General features: G+C 37.5%; 1 protein-coding gene across 6 annotated transcripts in view; it reads right to left on the minus strand.

Annotated features, from left to right (window-relative positions):
- The window catches only part of LOC106880977 (uncharacterized), a 169,550-nt gene that overhangs the window by 25,848 nt on the left and 121,727 nt on the right, over nt 1-21,975 (minus strand). For all 6 annotated transcript variants that reach the window (XM_089355598.1, XM_089355602.1, XM_089355600.1 and 3 more), the window contains 13 exons: nt 20,621-20,754; nt 17,666-17,755; nt 14,671-14,795; nt 12,798-12,894; nt 11,927-12,028; nt 10,663-10,797; nt 8,636-8,716; nt 6,479-6,631; nt 6,124-6,231; nt 4,388-4,523; nt 2,198-2,490; nt 1,602-1,716; nt 522-665 (listed from right to left, as the gene is read on the minus strand). In XM_089355598.1, coding sequence (XP_089211724.1) covers nt 522-665; nt 1,602-1,716; nt 2,198-2,490; nt 4,388-4,523; nt 6,124-6,231; nt 6,479-6,631; nt 8,636-8,716; nt 10,663-10,797; nt 11,927-12,028; nt 12,798-12,894; nt 14,671-14,795; nt 17,666-17,755; nt 20,621-20,754 — 1,713 coding nt within the window. The remainder of the gene's footprint in view (nt 1-521; nt 666-1,601; nt 1,717-2,197; nt 2,491-4,387; nt 4,524-6,123; nt 6,232-6,478; nt 6,632-8,635; nt 8,717-10,662; nt 10,798-11,926; nt 12,029-12,797; nt 12,895-14,670; nt 14,796-17,665; nt 17,756-20,620; nt 20,755-21,975) is intronic.

Consider the following 21,975-nt stretch of genomic DNA (forward strand, 5'->3'; position numbering starts at 1 on the left):
AAATATAAATAATGTACATTTTGATGAATTGGCAGAAATGTCGGCACATTGAGCAAAATGCCTTGCAGCATTTCATCTGTCTCTGTGCTCTGAGTCCAAATTTTGCCACGCTCCACTTTGCCTTTCATCTTTTCGGGTTCAATAAAATAATACCAGTTGAGTACTGGGGGGTCAAAGTAATTATATATATATATATATATATATATAAAATTTTAGAAAAATAAGTAAATGAGTGGAAATTTTACCGGTGAGTGTGTTAAATTATAAGGCATTAAAAAAGAATGACTGTCCCCAGATACAACAGTATAGGACCCTTTGGAGGAAGGACCTAAGGATTCCACCCAGACAACACTTCCAGGAATAGTGGATGATGGAAATGGATGGAATAAACAAATAAATACTTATAAATAAACAAAATAAATTTTCAAATAAGAATCAGTTAATAAACGATCTTTTATATGAGGAAATTTCTTAAAATATTGGGGAAAGTATAAAGAAAATAAGGCAATGTGATAACTTACTAATTTCGTCTTCCCATTCACCATCGTCACCAGGGTATCCTCTCATTCTATCACTTCCTCCTCCGACACGTTCACGTCTTTGCTCTGCTTGTCTTTTCACATCTCGAACAGTTTGTACCCGGGGTCGTTCCTTCGGTAATAAACCTAGATTAGATCAGAAGAAAATATATTAAATGGGAACTTAGAGAAGAGATAATGCTGCTCTGAATGATTAAGGGACAAACTCTCTAACAAGTCTTACATGGAGTTAGGAATATTCCCTATGAATGTTTCAAATCTATTTAACTGAAAATTCAACATCAAGTCCTTGGATTGTTAAGAAAACTTTTATACAGAACAATATTCCTCTATCTCCATCTGCCATTCCCCTTCCACACAGATTAACTTACCAACCCACTCATCCTGTCTAATCCTCCGTATCACTTCTCTTATATTCACCTTCCTCTAACCTAACCCATTAACTGCCAAATTTTTTTATTCATATTTTTTGTCTTTGCCAGGTGTCTTAGGAGTTAAAATAATAAATAGTATTTCAATTTTCTTCATATGTGAATTATTTTGGAAATTATAAATTTTTCAGGAAGTCCCAAACAGGGATCGCTGAAAAAAAAAAAAAGCATATCTATCCTTTTCTATTCAATTGCAATAATAAATATTTCAGTTCTTTTTTGAAACTATAGAATCAAATGCGAATGTGTATGAAATATCAATGAATGATATAGATGGGAAATACAAAAAAAAAAGTTTTCAAAACATAAATTGCAATTTTTGAACTACAACCACCATAATCGTTGTCATCGTTTAATGTCCGTTGCCTTCCATGCTGGCATAAACAATCAAAGGTGTACAATATGGCTCTTGCTACAACAGAGAAATCCTAATTAGATTGTCAGAGCAAATATCAGCATAAACCAGGACTTGCAAATTTCCTCATCATTTTGTAAATTACCTACGTTGGCCCATGAACATGGTTGAATGTTTGTGATTAACAGACCAAGTGCCAAGATAGATCAACTGCTGAGTGCCATGAGACACAGTATCACTTTCAAAAGAGAATTAATATTTATCTTTGGGACTTACCAAAGAATCTTTTGGTATTATCATCTGCTTCTTCAATATTCCAGTTATCCTCTGCTTCAGGTGCATCTGCTTCATCAGCGGTCAATAATCTTGGGCCACTCCCTTCAAACGGTGGCTGTGGAAAAGAAAAGAATATTACAATGTTTCAAATGAAGATGTGTAATCCTTCATTATCAAATTATGGTAAAAGTATTTACACTGAAATCATTGATATTCTGTCGAATCTTAGGATGGTCATTATGTCAATAATAAACACACACTGTTTCTATTTCACTTCTTTATTTGACAATTGGCTAACCATTTAATTAATCAGTTGTTCAAGGGGATTAAGTCGATTACATCGACCCCAATGTGCAACTGGTACTTATTTAATTGACCCCGAAAGGATGAAAAGCAAAGTCAATGGAATTTGAACTGAGAACGTAACGGCAGACGAAATACCGCTAAGCATTTCACCCGACGTGCTAACGATTCTGCCAGCTCACCGCCTGTATGTGTATTGTTGACATAACGACCCTCCTCCTGAGATACAACAAAATTTTAAAGATTGTTATACATTTCCAATATCCATTAATGTATAAGAACTCAATACTTACCTGTGAGTAAACTTGTCTGATTTGTGTTTCAGCTTGTAAAGGTTCTTCATTGAAGGCGTAGATAGGACTGGGTACTGAGTTACTATCAATATAGCTATTGTTTCCTTCTGATGAAGGAGCTGATTTGGATTGAATATATTCAACAAAACCAGGTCTATCTTCTTGAAACGTGCCATTTCCTTGATCGTTATCTGCTAACTTGAACTGTACAGCCAAATCAACAGTGATTCTTGTGTCAAGATCCGTTTCATAATAAGTCGTCGATTGGTTTGGAATCCTACTTAGTTCTTCTTCTGAGGAAAAGAAACGGGTGCTGAATGTATTAATTTCTATTCAAAGAATTATGGTTGCATTTGTGTAGCCTTTTACTTTTACTTTTTTTTTGCTCTCTCTCTCTCTCTCTCACACACACACACACACATTCATTTGTATGTTTTTAAATTCAAATTCACATATTTACATATTACATGGGACCAAGTTGTTCTTTTAAACAAAATTTACCAGTGAAATAGGATTAAAACTTGTTGCCAAATGGGTATAAGTTTTGGCAAATAGAATATTCATAGGTTCTACGTAGAACTGCAAATGCAATGTCTATAGGAAAATGCTTAACCATTGTTGTGTGTGGTTTAATGAGAAAAGGAAGGGCAATGTGCAAGATCTTTATCACAACCTTCACGAGTGGTAAGATAAAGAGAGAACATTATTCTCAAACCAGAAGCCTGACCCAAACGCTTGCAACAGGATAATGGTGGTGATGGTGGTGGTGGTGGTAGTGGTGGTGGTCAATGATAATGACAACAAGGAGGAGGAGTCCATGCTGGTATGGATTCAATAGTTTGACAGGATCTGATGAGCCCAAGGACGGCATCATGCTTCAATTTCTGCTTTGGCACATATGTGTTGGGTACTTGTTATGTGCCATCAGCACTAATAAGATTGCCATGAATGGAAATGGGGGAACATTATACTAGGAGAATAAGGAGTAGAGAGGGGTAAATTATAAGAGAAAGGGCTGGAACAGAATAGGTTTCTTGTTGTAGAGGTGTGATATGATTATTTACATTTTAGAAGAGAGGATGAGAATTGGAGATGGAAAATGACATAAGTGATGTTGAGGATGTCATTAAATACATCAAAAGTCAGGTGGTGGTGTTACATCAGGCAAGAAATTAAGTGTATGTCCAAAAACAAAAACAAAACAAAATGCTCACTCCAACAACGAACTTCCACAGTTTCCAACAACTAAATTTCACAGATAAAGGTGTTAGTTGATCTGAGACTATGGCAGGCAAAGATGCTTGCCTAAGTGCTGAGCAGTGGAATTGAACTCAAAGCCATGGAAGTGCAAGGCAAATGTTAACCACACAGTCATGCCTATTCAGCAACAGTGCCTCGCAATAAATTTTGTTTATTATTCCAATGATTTGTGTTTATTTTCAAATTTCTGTACCTACACCACCCCTTGCTTATCAACCACATGGTCCTGGGCTCAGTTCCACTGCGTGGCACCTTGGGTAAGTGTTTTCTACTATAGTCTCGGGCCGACCAAAGCCTTGTGAGTGGATTTGGTGGACGGAAACTGAAAGAAGCCCGTCATATATATGTGTGTGTATATATATATATATATATATATATATATATATATGTGTGTGTATATGTTTGTGTGTCTGTGTTGTCCCCCCACCCCCCACCCAACATCACTTGACAACCAATGCTGGTGTGTTTATGTCTCCGTAATTTAGCGGTTTGGCAAAACAGACCGATAGAATAAGTACTAGGCTTACAAAGAATAAGTCCTGGGGTCGATTTGCTCGACTAAAGGCGGTGCTTCAGCATGGCCACAGTCAAATGACTGAAACAAGTATAAAAAAAAAAAAAAAAAAAGAGTAAACATACAAGTTATTTGGCAACGTCACTAGTGCCAGTGCCACATAAAAAGCATCCAGTTCACTCTGTTAAGCGGATGGCGTTAGAGAGGGCATTCCAGCCATAGAAACCATGCTAAAGCAGACATTGGAACTTGTCACAGTCCTCTGGCTTGCCAGATTCTGTCAAACCATCCAATACATGCCAGCATAGAAAACATTCATTAGGATAACGATGAATCTAATTTTAGATATTTGCATGTTTTTATGAATTATAATTCCTCATGAAATTGCACCAAATTTTATTATGTGTTCTACTTACCCACAGATCCTGGAGATTTTAGAGTATTTAAAGCTTCCGATAAACGGGCAGCTTCTTTGTTCAGATTAAGCATTACATCCTGTACACGATGTAAATCTTTTTCCATTTGGTATCGAGTGTTGCTAGGATCTCCAGGCTGGAAACGGAAATTATTGAATGATTATCTTTGCAATAAAGAGATGTAGAATAATATTGGTTTCAAATGTTGGCACAAGGCCAGCAATTACGGGTGTGGAGATAAGTCAATCACATTGACCTCCAGTATGTAACCGGTACTTATTTTATCAACATTGAAAGGATGAAAGGCTAAGTCGACTTCAGCAGAATTTGAACTCAAAATGCAAAGACAGATGAACTGCTGCTAAACATTGTGCCCGGTTTGCTAACAGTTCTGCGTGTTCGCCGAATTAATAGAATAATCTTAAAAGTAATAGGAATATTATTCGTCAACATATGAAACTTCAATCTGTTCTGAAAACAGTAAAAAGAAAAATATCTACCTCAAGCATCCCCGTCAGTCATTTTAATAATAATTTTAATATTTCAACTTTGGTTGTATGATAAAAACTTCCTGATTTTTAAATCACATGAAAACCCTTATTCAAAATTTCATATTAATTTATATTTTTTCAACACGTAAATACTGAACAGTATATATATAAAGGATAAAATCTTTTTAAGAGCATAAAATTTGCCAGCAACCAGCCATGAAGCTTGAACTCACACCCCTCCAATATCCAGTTGGAGCGCTCTACCCTTTAACCCTTTCGTTACCAACCCGGCTGAAACCGTCTCTGGCTCTGAGTACAAATGTCTTGTTTTCAAAAGTTCTAAATTAAAATCTTCCAACAAACCTTAGTCGTTAAACTAAACTGCTGACCGGCGAATTCTTTGGCAATTTTAGAAGTTATAAAGTCATCCAGAAATGCTAGATATCATATAGACTACATCATACGTAAACAAACATAAGTTTGCTTTCGAAGCATTGAAATGTATTGTAGAAGTAGAAAGATAAATTTTTTTCAACACATAAATACTGAACAGTATGTATAAAGGATAAAATCCTTTTAAGAGCCGAAAAACAGATATCTTTCTATTTGTTTTACAATACATTTCAACGCTTCGAAAACAAACTTATGGTTGTTTACATATGATGTAATTTATATTAATTTATGCTCTAAACACCAGCTTAATAATCATTTCTACTATAGGAACAAGGCCTGAAATTTGGGGGAGGGGGATAGACAATTACACAGACCCCAGTACTCAACCGGTACTTGACTTAACCCCGAGAGGATGAAAGGCAAAGTCGATCTCAGCAGAATTTGAACTCAAAACATAAGGCAGATGAAACACCACTAAGCTTTTCACCCAGTGTTCTAATGATTCTGCCAGCTCACCGCCTTACACCAGTTTAATAATGATAACTACTTTACAAAATTAATTATTTTCAAAATTAATGGAAACAACGATAATGTATTTCAAAAGAAACATACAGTTCTATATTTAAGATGTTGTATTCCTCTCGGGGGACTCACAAAGAAAACACGAGTTGTACTATTTAGTTATCACATTTATTATTAACTATAAACAAAGAACGCACTCACCGAATGTTCATTATCAAGACACAAGAATGTTGTCCTTGTGTTAACAACAAACAAGATGAGGACAAATATCCGTCGAATGTAAATAATGTAAAAGAAACATGGTAACATGGATAAAAGAATCAAACTCACCAAAGTCGGTGCACTTCGACTTCGATTCAGGTCACCATGCACTTTTGAGCGCAACAAAGCTATTTCATGCTCCAGTTTACTGCTCTCTGCAGTGAGTTCTTCAAGTCTCTGTAAAAAAACATTTCCTTCTTTGACTAAGCAATACTAAACATTATTTGTTCAACGAACATCACAAGCGGAAATCTAAAAATCTGCTTAAATGAACAACCTGAGAGAAACATCCAAAATCAACCTGAAAATAGTGTTGCTGTTTGGTCAGATTTGTTTTATTAAAAGACGAATATTCAACTGAAACACCTTACACAATCTAAAATTTCAATACCTCAAATATTTTCGGAAATTGTCAGGTATTTACCTTTGATGCTTCTGCTAATTGCTGCATTGCTCGAGAGAGTTCCCGCTTAATGCTATGTTCTTTGTGGCGGAAATGTTCAAGCTGCCGGGGATCGATGGTGTGTTGGTTCTGCTGCTCAATTAAAACACCTCTAAGAGTCGTCTCGAGTGATTCCTGAAGAGAAATTACAACATGAAATTAATAAATAACCAGTAACAAACAGTCCTTTCTACTGGAAGCCCAAGGCCTCAAATTTGGTGGAAGGGATTAAGTCAATTACATCGACCCCAGTGTGTAACTGGTATTTATTTAATCGACCCCGAAAGGATGAAAGGCAAAGTCAACCCCAGCAGAATTTGAACTCTGAATATAGTGGCAGACGAAATACTGTTAAGCATTTCGCCTGGCATGCTAACAGTTCTGTCAATTTATCATCTAGTAACAAACATAATAACAGACATTTCACTGTCGTCAAAATCTGACGTCCACTTTCCCAATCTGGCATCGGTCAGATGGAATTTATTTAGGCAAATTTTCTACAGGTGGATGACCGTATTGTTGCCAACCCTGTTTCCAGGCAAAGTTATATTTCAAATGGTCAGACAGGTTTTTTTCATGGAAGGCTGGGAACAAACAACATCACATATATTCTTTTATTTGTTTCAATCACTTGACTGCAGCCATGCTGGAGCACCGCCTTTAGTCAAAGAAACCAACCCCAGAACTTATTCTTTTGCCAAACCACTAAATTACAGGGACTTAAACACACCAACATCGGTTGTCAAGCAGTGGGGGGGGGGGGACGAACACAGACATGCAAACATATACATATTTATACACATACACGTTTAGCTTCTTTCAGTTTCCATCCACCAAATCCACTCACAAGGCTTTGGTTGGCCCAATGCTATAATAGAAGACATTTGCCTAAGGTGCCATGCAGTGGGACTGAACCTGAAACCATGTGATTGGGAAGCAAGCTTCTTACAACACAGAAGATGCTCATTTACAACCATCACATGACATCTGGACAAGGGTATACACATATACACACACACCATGTTGTGAACAGGTCATGGTTTCAAAGCAACGAAAATATTTTGACAAATTAAATTTAAATGTTGAAGTGAATCGAATGGTTTTTGTGTGTTTCTTAAATGGCTTATAAACAACACCTTCCAGACTTTAATATCATTTTTTAAATTTTCATTTAAAATATTTTGATATACGACAGTATTACGGAGAAAGTGACTTTACAAGTGCCAAGACTAGTACATAGTGCAAAGCGATTGTTGAAAGAGCAGAAACAATGCAAGGTCGAGAGGCTCCTGAGGATATGAAGACTTCACTAGCACTGATGACCCGATAGAAAATGTACCCAGTGCACACTGTGTAAAGTGCTAGGAAGGGCAGCCTGTCATAGACACCACATGAAAGATTAAATACATAAGAAAGACATAGTCCTGTATCCCACCAGGAGGAGGTGATAACTCCAAATAAGAACTGACACAGACTGGACAACCCATGCCAACAAGGAAAGCAGATGCAAAATCATGATGATGAAGATGCTGACTGTGGTGGTGATGTTACCAAAACTCTCTTTACTCTTTTACTTGTTTCAGTCATCTGACTGCGGCCATGCTGGAGCACCGCCTTTAGTCGAGCAAATCGAGCCCAGGACTTATTCTTTGGAAGCCTAGTACCTATTCTATCGGTCTCTTATGCCGAACCGCTAAGTTACGGGGACGTAAACACACCACCATCGATTGTCAAGCGATGGTGGGGGGACAAGCAGACACACAAGCATACATATATATACATATATACGACAGGCTTCTTTCAGTTTCCGTCTACCAAATCCACTCACAAGGCTTTGGTCAGCCCGAGGCTATTAGTAGAAGACACTTGCCCAAGGTGCCACGCAGTGGGACTGAACCAGGAACCATGTGGTTGGTAAGCAAACCACTTACCACACAGCCACTCTTGCGCCCAAAACGTCAATTTTATCTTTAAAGACTGATGGCCATTTACTGACACAGAAACAAAATACATTTGACAGACAATCATAACTAACTTAGATATTTTATTTGAACAATTTAATTAATGAACTGAAATTTAATACAATTATTATCTTCAACAATTGATTCGATTAAGAAACCACACAAAATCCAGACAAACCTTATCTTCTTTGAGACCCGTCACTGCTAAACTCTTCTCCTGGATTAATTTGTCAAGTACGTACAACCGCTCCATTTTTTCCTGCAAGACAAACCAATAAGCATTTTTTTACTTGTTTCAGTCATTTGACTGTGACCATGCTGGAGCACAGCATTCAGTCAAACTAATCGAACCCAGGACTTATTCTTTGTAAGCCTACTACTTATTTCATCAGTTGCCTTTGCCGAACCGCCAGGTTACGGGGACATAAACAGACCAACATCGGTTATCAAGCGATGGTGAGGGGACAAACACAGACACAAATACACACGTACATGTATGTGTGTGTGTGTGTATATATATGGGCTTCTTTCAGTTTCCATCTACCAAATCCACTCACAAGGCTTTGGTCGGCCTAAGGCTATAGTAGAAGACACTTGCCCAAGGTGCCATGCAGTGGAACTGAACCCGGAACCATGTACTTCTTACTACACAGCCACACCTGCATATTCCTGTGTATATGTGAAGGCTTAGTGGTTCAGGTATTTGACTCAATCATAAGATCAGGAGTTTGACTACTTGTAGTGTGTTATGTCCTTGAGCAAGACACTTTATTTCACGTTGCTCCAGTCCACTCAGCTGGCAAAAATGAGTTGTACCTGTATTTCAGGGCCAGCCTTGCTTCATTCTGGGCCACACAGACGATCCCTGAGAACTACATTAAGGGTACGTGTGTCTGTGGAGTACTCAGCCACTTGCACATTAATTTGAGTAGGCTGTTCCATTGATTGGATTAACTGAACACTTAACGTCGTAACCAACAAAGTGCCTCTTTGTGAGAATGTGTGGATATGTGTCTGTGTGTGTGTATGAATATGCATATGTGTGTGTGTGTAATTCAATTGACACCAATTGTGACTGACCGTGCAGAGTGGCACCTACATTGCTAGAAATAAGAACTAAAACCATTAGAGCCACAAAGAAGAACATATCTATGCACTGACAGGGGAGATAACCACCCCACAGCAAGCAAGATCTCCCTTGTCAGTGCACAGACATATTCTTCTTTGTGGCTCTAAGGGTTTTTAGCTCTTATTTTTAGCAATGTAGGTGCTACCCTGCACTGTCACTCACAATTTGTGACAACTGAATTTTTCCATCTTGGTGGTTTTATATTACATATAGCTGCCTTCGTTATTTTATCATCATCATCATCATCATATATGTATAATCATTGAAGCAATAATTTATTTCCCTCAATTATTTCCAATGTACTTTAACAGAATTATTTAAACAGTTACACATTATTGTTTATTTATTTATTGAAATTCTTGTGGTTTTATGTAGTTATAGAATGTAGAAATGGACTTTACATAGCATAGAAATTGTTTTTAATGAGAAATGTCAGACTTTAAAATCAGACAACCAAAAAACAGAAAATAATAACAATAATAATAATAATAATGAAGGACAGAGGTGCAATTTAAATTTAAAATACTTATCCATGAAATTGTTTTTCGAAGGAAGATAATTTCTAACCAAATAAAATGTTTGTGAAGTAATTTAAACTGTCATTCAGAAGAACTGGAATTGTTTGATTAAGTCTGATAAATTAACAGCAGACATGCACAGAACACACACACTACAATACAAAAACAATAAGGGTGTTTCTACATTGTTGGTTGATCTGCTAGAAATATCAACCAAATTTTCCTCATATCACATCGTAATACCTTAAACAGTGAAGTTGTTAGTGTGTGTATTTCCAAGGCAGCCCCTAAGTTTATCCAACACCCCTGTTCCCTATACAGGATTACACTACATGACCCCAACAATTTGCATATTTTTTCAAATGTAGAATTTTTTTTTCATTAAAATGCACATGTTAATAATTATGAAATTTGCAATTTGAATACTTCTTCATTTTCGTCACATAACAGGCGTTTTCAGTTTGTGGCTCAACTTCATGAGTAATTTCGATTGTTGAGTATTTTTCTTCAGACCACCAAATTCATCAAAAATAGAAAAAAAATTAAAAAATTTCAAACCTCCAAATCTGCTTCATCTTGGGTCAACTCTTGAACATCTTTCTCGATCTGTTGGAAAATCTGCTCTTCTTGATGTCTGCGAGAGAACTCAATCATATTCTTTGGAGGAATATACTCATCAGGATGGAGAATGTGCTGAAAGATAAACAACTTGCCAATAATAATAATAATAATAATGATGATAATAATAATAATAATAATAATAATAATAATAATAATAATAATAATCCTTTCTACTAAAGGCACAACTGGTACTTATTTTATCAATTCCAAAAGGATGAAAGGTAAAGTCGACCTTGGTGGAATTTGAACTCAGAATGTAGAAACATGAATAATTTTGCCAGCTCACTGCCTTAATAATAATAATAATAACAAAAGCAGTCAGAGAGCGCAAACCACAGCCTAGGCAACACCAATGTCCTCTCAATGATTAGCCAGAGATGATTTTTAAAATGAGAATATCTGAAATAAAACGTGACTGCTCTCACAAACAAGAATACTAAAAATGAACCCAACCGCTCTCAAAAATTTAGGAAAAAAATCGTGAATTAATCTAGAATCCTTGTTCGGTACTTGATCAATCCCAATGGTAGTCATGGAATGTGAAGGTGGGGGTGCGGGCCGTGTTTGTAATGTAGTGTGTGTCGTCTGCAGTGGGAACAAGGACAGATTTCTCTATGAAGGCCTTTTTTAGTCTATCCACTGATAAAGTGTCTTTACAACTATTAAGGTCTACAGTGAAAAATTTACCCATGTGTGAAAGGAAATGGAAAAGACCTGCATTTGGTGCTGTTAACGGAGGTTCAACAACAGCATTGTGCACAAAAACGTGAGTCCAAACTGAAAGAAGCCCATCGTGTGTGAGTGTGTGTGTGTGTGTGTGTGTGTGTGTGTGTGTGTGTGTGTGTGTGTGTGTGTATGTGTGTTTGTCCCCACAACATTGCTTGACAACCAATGTTGGTGTGTTTACGTCCCCATAACTTAGCGGTTCGCAAAAGAGACCAATAGAATAAGTACTAGGGTTAGAAAGATTAGGTCCTGGGATCAACTAAAGGTGGTGCTCCAGCATGGATGCGTCAAATGACTGAAATAAGTAAAAGAATAAAAGAATGATGATGATGATGTGTGTATGTATAAAAACAAATTGTCTCTACAGTAATTGTGTGGGTGTCAGTAAATATATAAATCAAAGAATTTGGTTCTTTAGAAGTGGTTTACAGTTATGAGAATGAAGATTCATTGTAAATATCGAAGGGAACCATACCTTGCGGTACTGTGTAGCTAACATGTAGTTATTTCCACCATATAAACTTCCCATGGTTACCATGTTGTCCACTAAACTCTCAATTGGTTTATACATTTCAAGCTACAAAAGAAAGAGAAAAAAAAATTGCCTTAACAATGAAAACTTGTGTTAAGTTTTTTAATTCTAAGGACAATAAAATAAGAAATTAACAAGCCGTAGATTAAAAAGGAAAGTGAGTGATTCTTTGTGCTATAAGCATAAAGACTGAAATTTAGCAGGAGGGAGCTAGTTGATTTCATTAATCCCCAGTACCTCACTGGTACTTTATATTATCAACCCCAAAAGGATGAAAGACAAAGTTAAACTTGGTGGAATTTGAATTCAGAATGTAAAGCCAGAGGAAATGTTGCAAAGCATGTTGTCTGGTATTGATTTTGTCCCCTTGTTGTTGGCACTCCGTCGCTTACAACGTTGAGGGTTCCAATTGATCCGATCAACAGAACAGCCTGCTCGTGAAATTAACGTGCAAGTGGCTGAGCACTCCATAGACACGTGTACCCTTAACGTAGTTTTCGGGGAGATTCAGAATGACTCAGAGTGTGACAAGGCTGGCCCTTTGAATTACAGGTACAACAGAAACAAGACGTAAGAGTGAGAGAAAGTTGTGGTGAAAGAGTACAGCAGGGTTCGCCACCATCCCCTGCTGGAGCCTCGCGGAGCTTTAGGTGTTTTCGCTCAATAAACACTCACAACGCCCGGTCTGGGAATCGAAACTGCGATCCTATGACTACGAGTCCGCTGCCGTAACCACTGGGCCATTGCGCCTCCACTTTGTCCCCTTAAGAAAGCCCTAAAGAAAGTAGACAATAAATGTTATGTAATAACTCACTTTGTTTTCGACATCATCGCACTGTTTCTTGAGCTCCATATAATGTCCATGTTTATCTTCAAGATGAAAGTCTAACACTGCATTATGTTCAGCAAGTCTGTGTAAGGATATTGGGATTAAATATTTCCTTTGAAATGGTCGTTAACGCTTTAGCATTCAGATTACTCTTTCAAATGTAAGACTTATTTATTGTATTGGATTAATCATGGATTATCTTGTAGCAATGATGTGGTTACTTACTTTTAGAATGACATTTTAGTGTAGGTATGAATGGCTGGATCTGGCCAGTTTGGACATAAAACAGGTGGAATTTTGAGGCCAAAAATGGCTGATTTAAATGCTAAATGTTTAATGAAGCAGTAATTTGTTTTTCATAAAACAAATAGCAACGAGCACTCAGCGAGCACAAACCTCCGCCAAGGCAACACTGACGTTCTCTCAACGATTAGCCAGAGATGATTTTTAAAATGAGAATATCTGAAATAAACTCGACTGTTCTCACAAATGAGAATACTAAAAATGAACCTGACCGCTCTCAAAAATGAAGTAAAAAAATGGAAAAATAATCCAGGATCCTTGTTTGGTACCAGATCGATCCCAAAATCTAATCAGTTTGTGCCAGCCATGAGGCCACACATCGCTGAAAGTTTCATCCGAATCCATTCAGCAGTTCTTGAGATATCTTGTCTACAGACAAACATACGAACACAACTGAAAAACAATACCTCTGCCTTCGCTAGGGCAGAGGTAATAATAGAACTAAGAAGCTACAAGGGCAAAACTAAGATAATTATTCAGATTCAGTAATAAAATGTATGAAATCTGTCAAAGCTGCAATATTTATTACATTGCTCACAGTCAGAAAAGAAGTTTCTAATGAAACAGTTTAATTACAATCACAGTTTCATAAGTTAATCAACAGTAAGTGTTAGCGTCTGATTCATGAGCAGATGTGCAATGCAGTGACTGAGATTAAACAAACTTAAAAGTAGTTCATATATGTTTGAGAGATATTTGAACCTGTAAAAGACTTTTCACTGCAGTTTGTCTTGGAGAAAAAAAATTCTTCATGACAAGACAACAGTGTTGTCATGGCCAATGCCAGTTCCACCCGAATGGCACTTGTGCCGGTGGTGTGTAAAAAGCACCATTTAAGCATGGTCATTGACAGTGCTGCCTGACTTGCTCCCATGCTGGTGGCACGTAAAAAGTACCATCCAAGTGTGGTCGATGTCAGTATCGCCTGACTGGCCCTCGTGCCAGTGACACGTAAAAAACACCCACTACACTCTCGGAATGGTTGGCGTTAGGAAGAGCACCCAGCTGTAGAAAATTGGAGCCTGGTACAGCCTTCTGGCTTGCAAGCCCTCGGTCAAACTGTCCAGCATGGAAGGTGGACGTTAAATGACGACGATGATGATAATGACAACAATTTTGTCAAAATCTCATCTTTTTGTTTAAATGAGAAATTTTTTTTCTCTCTGACAAACTGAAGTGGAAAGTCTTTAAGGATTCAAATATCTCTCAAACAATATCTGAACTGGTTTTAAGTTTAACAATATCTGATGAAGATCAGAATCAGAGAAAAAGAAATGAAACTAAACAAAAATGCCATCATCACCACCATCATTTAATGTCCATTTTCCATGCTGGCATGTGGTGGACAGTTTGATAGGGGCTGGCAAGCCACAGTGCAGCTACAGGCCTTAGTTGCTTATTTTGGCATGGTTTCTATGGCTGGATGCCCTTCCTAATGCCAAACGCTTTAAAGAATATACTGGGTGTTTTTTTTATGTGGTGCCAGCACACAAAGGTATTGCTAGAATATAAATTATGTAAAACAAGAATTTCCGATTCCTCTCGAAATACTTACTGTCGTTTGTATTCTTGTTCAAAAGGTCGGAGTGCCTCAATCTGTTCGCGCAGGCTTATTCGATTCTTTTCAAATTTAGCTTTGTTACGTCGCAACTGAATAAGCAGTAAAACCAATTCTTCATGCTGGAAAAGAAAAGAAAAATTATATTTTTGAAAATTAATTTAGTCAAAGGTAGGCTGGGGGGCAGCGTTTGTGACATTTCTAGATGCTTCCAGAATTGAGGTGAATGTGGTTGGGGATTAGTTTGAACTTCTGCAGAAAGCTTTGTATAAGAGAAAGAATGGTAAGAGGATTGCAGTTTTGAGATAGGAATGGATTGAGCAGAAGAATTTGTTTGTTGAGATGAGCAAAGGAGAAATGGTGTTGGAGAGAGAGAGATATGGTGTAGGGTGGTGGGGGAGGGAAGCAGACTTAGGGGAAGAAGAGGGTGGAGAAAGAAGAGGGAGGGAAAAGGGGAATTGAGGACGATGGGAGGAGTAAAGTAAGAAAGACAGAGGGGAAGTGGGAGGAAAAGGAGAGGAGAGAGGGGAGAGGGGAGAGGGGAGAGGAGCAAGAGGAAAGGGTGGGCGAGAGGGGGAGGAGAGAGAAGAGAGAGAGGGGATGGAGAGAAGATAGAGGGGAGGGAGAGAAGATAGAGGGGGAGGGAGAGAAGAGAGAGAAGAGAGAGAGGGAGGGAGAGAGAGAAGAGAGGGAGGGAGAGAGAGAAGAGAGGGAGAGAGAGAGAGAAGAGAGGGAGAGAGAGAGAGAAGAGAGGGAGAGGGAGGGAGAGAAGAGAGGGAGGGAGAGAGAGAAGAGAGGGAGGGAGAGAAGAGAGAGGGAGGGAGAGAAGAGAGAGAGGGAGGGAGAGAAGAGAGAGAGGGAGGGAGAGAAGAGAGAGAGGGAGGGAGAGAAGAGAGAGAGGGAAGAGAAAAGGGAGGGCGAGGAGGGAGGTGAAGGGTGAGGAGGGAGTTGGAAGGACTGCAGCCATGCTGGAGCACCATTTTGAGGAATTTTAGTCAAACAAATCAACCCCAGTACTTATTCTATCAGTCTCATTTGCCAAACCACTAAGTTACAGGAATGTAAACACACCACCCCCAGTTGTCAAGTGGTTGTAGGGAACGCACATACACACACATGCATACAACAGGCTTCTTTCACTTTCCACCAATCAAATCCACTCACAAGGCTTTGGTTGGCCCAAGACTAAAGCAGAAGAAAAACTTGTCCAAAGGACCATGAATGGCAATGAACTCAAAACCATGTGGTTGGAAAGCCAACTTCTTACCACACAGCCATGCCTGGGCCTGTAATCTTATTTTTATTTTCTTTCATTTACTCAATACAAAGAGCTTAAAATTTCTGGTCATAGGTGAGTTTTAGTTGTGTTAATAACACACAGGGAAAAGTGCATTTGTTCAACATTGTTATCTTTGATATGTGAAATAATTGGAATCGTTGTCATTCACGAATGCTTTCAAAGACTGTTCAATGGAAGTTGCACAAATTTAGTATGACATTTTTAAAGTTAGCTTTGGATGGTATCTGGAAACAGAAGCTGACTAAATAATTGGCTATGACACTGCTTTTCTGCTGTGATACCTCTTCTATTGTTATATCTGAGAAAGCAGGTCATATCAATTGCTCATCATCTTAAAAACGGCAAGCATGAACAAGAGTTTGATAAAGTTTCCGATATCTGATTCATACAACATAAACAAAATAGGAAGAAAAAAAAAGTCATGGTTTATTCAATTAGTATTAACAAAATTTAGAAATTCTAAGATTGTGTTTGTGTTTACCCAATTATTGTCAGAGGTATTTCAGTTATGTAAAGGTACTTTTTGATTGATTCTGATAAAATATTCAATACTGAGCAAAATAAACTCTCTCAGTCACCAAACATAATCAAATATTTTCCCAATAAATGGGAAATTTTCATCCAACAGATAGAGGTTAACCTTAGAAAAGTTGAACTAGTGCAAACCAAATACTATTTAGTACATCTTTAATCAAAGAAGTTATGTAAATGAATGCATGTATGAATATACATGTGTGTGTGTGTGTGTGTGTGTGTGTGTGTGTGTGTGTGTGTGTGTGTGTGTGTGTATAAATGTTTGTATATATGAATAGGAGTAGGTGTATGTGTGTGTATAAATGTTTGTGTATATGAATAGTAGATGTGTGTGTGTGTGTGTGTGTGTGTGTGTGTGTGTGTGCATGAAATCATGGTTGCATGTGAAAATATGCATATATGAATGTGAATCCTTGTGAACGTGTGCATAACTGAACATGTTCATGACTGAATTGTGTGCGTCTTTAAATATGCATGTGTAGGAAGGTGTGTAGGTGTGCATGCTTCAATGAGTAAATAAGAGTATGTGAATGTGTGTGCATCTATGTGTGTATGTGTCGGTGAATGCATCTGAAAATGTGTGTGGATAAGAACATGCAGGAATGTATGAATGTGTATGTGTGAAGGTGAATGCCTGTGAATAAATCTGAAGAGTGAATGTGTGCATGCATGCATGTGGGTGCATGTGAATGTGTGTGGCTGCTTGTGAATGTGTGTGGGTGCGTGTGATTGTGTGAGGGCATGTCTGAATGTGTGTGGGTGCATGTGAATGCATGGTGTTGTGTATGCGTGAGTGAGTGAATATGCAGATGTAAGTAAATGGAGATCTGCAGCAAAAGATCATGGACCGGATAACTTTTAAACAAATTCCATTGCTGTTTTCACAACTTCAGGGTCAAATAATAGACAGGGAGCTGACATCCGAAAACAAAAGAAATTCATGATTATTCCTTTCATACAGTCACTGAATTTATCAAACCCTACCAGGAATTCCGATATAACAGAAAGTTTGCGTGATTTTACAGGCAGGAATCAGAGAAAGAAAGAAATAAAGAAGGAAACATTTCTACAGGAATACATGGTTAACAAGACATGTACAATACACTGTATATTGCTGAAAAATTCCTGAATAATTTTATGAAGAAAACAAGTACTTACCGTTTTACCAAGCAGATCATCAGCGCTAATACTCATTCTTAGTCTTGCTGTGTTGGCTTTCAGTTTGGCGATTACTGGCCGGGTTGTCTTCTGCCAATACAAACAGTATGGAAAGTTACAGCTATTTCACTATCTCGCTCATTGGTGATTACGGTTAATAAAGGGTTTTAGACATTACTGTTTCTTTTGTTTGCTATTTTCATTTATTTTAGTTGAAGTGAACTGAAATACTTTCTCAGTTGCGCCCCCACCCACTTCTTAATTTACAGGAGAAAAACCTCTAGCGTGAACAAGACTGGTATTTCAAACTATTATTTACGCTTGCTGTGATAAACACAAAGCTGCTGTTTGACAGCAACTTTCTGTCAAAATTGTGTGCCATTCAAACTGTAAAGCTAATAGTCTTATAATAAAACGAAATAACATTTTCCCCCTCTATCTAGACACGAAAAATTCGACAGAGAAGAAGGAATCAGGCTTTTGTTTCAACCATCATCATTATCGTTTTAATTCTCTTATTCTTTTGTGGATATTGTGCCCCATGCTGGAGCACAATATCCACTTTTCTATGCTTGCATGGATCAGATGGGGTAAGGTGATATTTCTTCATAACCAGACATGTTTTAGTACAAGATTGGAAATGAATGACACAACATTCAAGAGAGAATGACACTCACCACAACTGTCTTGCAGTGTCAAGACAAACAGACAAATGTACACACCACCTTGAAGAATCTTTAGTCAAATGACTCAATCACAATACTTTTTTTTCCTTTTTAAGCCTGATACTTATTCTATCAACATCTTTTGCTGAACTGCTAATTTACAGGGACATAAACACACTAACACCGGCTGTCAGAGGTGGTGGAGACACACAAACACACATAATTTCCATCTACCAAATCCATTCACAAGGCTTTGGTTGGCCTGAGCCTATAGTAGAAAACTCTTACCCAAGGTACCACAGAATCACATGGTTGGAAAGCCAACTTCTTACCACACAGTGACACCGGCACCTATGGCTTTCAAAAAAAAAAAATTCTTCCTATATACTAACAAAGGTCACCAATGTTTAAGTCTTTACCTCAGCAGTTTGGTATTTTCAAAAAGATAATTTAAGAGAACATCTGTTAAAAGCAGACTTAAATAAAGCAATTTCGACAGCAGGAACAAATATTTGCCAAAGCTACCTTCAACAGCCATTTTAAACAATTAAAACTGACTTTGATTGCCTTTTTTCTAAATGCTTATGTCTGAAAGTATCAAGGTATGAGAAGCAGTGGTGGACTCGTTAGGTCAATGAATGAGGGTCCTGCAAGACACTGCTGAATAATGACCATCACCCCCGTGGCCACCTGTGTGCAGGGTCAATGCTGAAGCCTTCTACTTGTCCCCATCACCTCCTTCCTTGTCATCCCTGGATTTGTGAATAAAGTGTGATAGAGTGGGCACTGGAGTCTTGGGTTTTGCAGAACATGATGACTATTATTATTTTGGTGGACATGGTTCTGTGCAGAGCCAGTCCCATGCTCATGTCCTTCAAACTTGTATTGATCTGATACAATAAGGGCCACAAACCCAGTAGTAAGGTTGAACAGAGATACACAGATAAAAAGCCAAGGAACCTCATCTGCCCTTGGTCTTTTAGGGTGTCTGTGAGTAACCTTCTTCCAGTGACGATTCCATGACATGCTTATTAACCCAGAGCTGAGATCCTGACAATTGCTTCTAATCCAGGTCAGTGAAGACCTAGGAACAATAGTGACTATGAGAGGGATCCACACTCTTCAAGATGCTGAAACTACCGAACCTAGAGCCCCATTATTGGGTGCAGTTTTAAAACCATACCCAGGACAACCAGAAACAATAGAGTATCAGTATCTAGTAATGTGTATATTTTAAGTTAATATGCCATGCAAAATGCACCTGTGGACACACCTGAGCTGGCACCATGTAAAATGCACCTAGTACACTATAAAATGGTTGGCATTCAGAAGGGCACCCAGCTGTAGAAACTATGCCAAAACAGACAGTTGGAGCCTGATGCAGCTCTCCAACTTGCCAGCTCCTGTTGAACTATCTAACTCATGCCAGCATGGAAAACAAATGTTAAATGACAATGATGATGGATCTCACTTGACTTAAAATAACATAATTCCAAATGTAAACTGAATGATTCCATCAATCAGCCGCATCCATTGGAGGGAAGAGGTTAATAAGAACGGACTCCAATAACTTTAGAGAAAGAAAGAAAATTTATAAAGAGCGTTTCAGTAGAGGTTTCTTGGAGAGTAATCAATTGTTTTCTGAATACTTCCAAATATAATTTAGGAAGAAAAGAAAAAAAAAAGATTTACTTAAAATAATCTTTTAAAAAAATATTTATATAAACTGAATCTGAAAGCATAAAAGAGTGCTCAAAGATGACCTGCATAGATTCATAGGATGAAAATTCATTTTATTTTAATATTCAGTTTTGTACACTTGTACGGTTGAGGTAGGTATGTGGTAGAAGCTATTATGTAACTCAATAGTGCATCAATTGGATGTATTTATTTCAAAGTAGTTGTTAAAGAAATATTTTCTGTTAAATGTCATTACAAGAGCCAATTACAACATACCATGCCAAGCAGTAACATTATTGCTTAGGCTTCTTTGGATAACTAAAATGGAATTAAAAGAATGACATTTTCCTAATAGCATACAAACCTCATTTAAATTAATAACAAAAACAAAAAAAAAATTTCTTAAAGATCATTTTAGTGCAAACTTATATTTTCCCATATTGATTATTGAAGGAGAGAAAAAAAAAAAAAAAAAACTTATTTGTTCTATTTCTTATTGATTTTTCAAAGAACATTCTGCTTAAAATCTGCACAAATCTGCTTTATATTACAGCTGTGTTAGTTCCAAAATATATAAAGTAAATAAAACGAAATCAGCAAATTTCCTTACGATAACATCTTCGTCCGGCATGTCAGGGTCTTCTTTAACAGTACTCATGTTCCTCTTGAGATGAGTGTTTCTGTTGTACACAGGAGTGATGGTCTCGCTTTGCAAAGCTGGTTGCATGTAGCTAATGTTGTCTTCTGTAACATTAATAAAAAAGGAAAGTTGGCACAGAATATAAAACATACTAAACAAAAACAAAAAAAAAATGTCCCCTCACCTTCCAAACATTTTTTGTTAAATAGTAAATTGAGGTTTTCTGTCTACAAAAAGGTTTAATGTAAAGGTATATAGCCTGGTGGTTAGGGTGCTGTACTCATGATCAAAAGATTGCAGTTTTGACTCCCAGACAAGGTAGTAGGTTGTGTTCATGAGCAAAACACTTCACACATACGGATTTCCCTGCAGTTTCTTTTGACCAAATTTATTCGCATGGCATTGGTCAGCTCAAGGATATAGTTGAAGACAATTGCCCTAGGTGCCACGCAGTGAGACTGAACCTAGAACCACATGGCTGAAAATTTGAATTTCTTAACAACACAGCAATGCTTGAACATATAAAGCAAATAACCCCCCCCACCAAATGTTTCATTCACAGCAAAAAGTATTGTTAGTGATAGACAATGGAAGACAGCAGTCAATGGGTGGGGGGACAATGTGCTGAATTCAGGCAGCCTCATATAAGGCAGACCTGGCCAACAAAAATTACATTGTGGGCCACTTTAATCGTAGAAAGTTCTTTGAGGGCCGCTTGTATACTTTATGCTCTAACAATCAAATAATCAAATTACAGAATCAAGAATTTTTCATACTTTTCGTTTGTCTAAAACCATAAAATTGTCAGCTATTGCTTTATTGCCATTTATAAATTTTAAATTTATTTTGAAATAAATGTTTTAAATGAACAATTTTATTTTGAAACTAGCTGAGGTACCCAGTAAAAAATTACCGTTAATAAGATGTCTGTTTATAGCCATGAAACATTTTTTGTCAAATTTTTGCCATTTTTCAAAAATTTTAAATCTATATTAATGGGTAGGACCATCTATATTATAAATTTATATTAATGGGCAGGAATGGCACCAGAGTGACTGTGTGGTTAACAAGCCTGTTTTGCAACTTTGTGGATTTTGGTTTAGTTGCAATGAGTGGCACCTTGGGTGTCTTTTACTATAACCCTGGACCAACCAATATCTTGTGAGTAAATCTGGGGAAAAAAGAAACTGTGTGGAAGCCCCCTACATACACACAAATATTTTATCTCAGTCATTAGATTGTGGCCATGCTGGGGCACCACTTTTAGTCGAATGAATCAACCCCCAGTTCTTATTTCCTGCTTCAGCCTGGTACTTATTTTATCA

The sequence above is a fragment of the Octopus bimaculoides genome, chromosome 7, assembly GCF_046866305.1.
Source record: "Octopus bimaculoides isolate indiv1 chromosome 7, ASM4686630v1, whole genome shotgun sequence".
NCBI classification, from domain to species: Eukaryota; Metazoa; Mollusca; class Cephalopoda; order Octopoda; family Octopodidae; genus Octopus; species Octopus bimaculoides.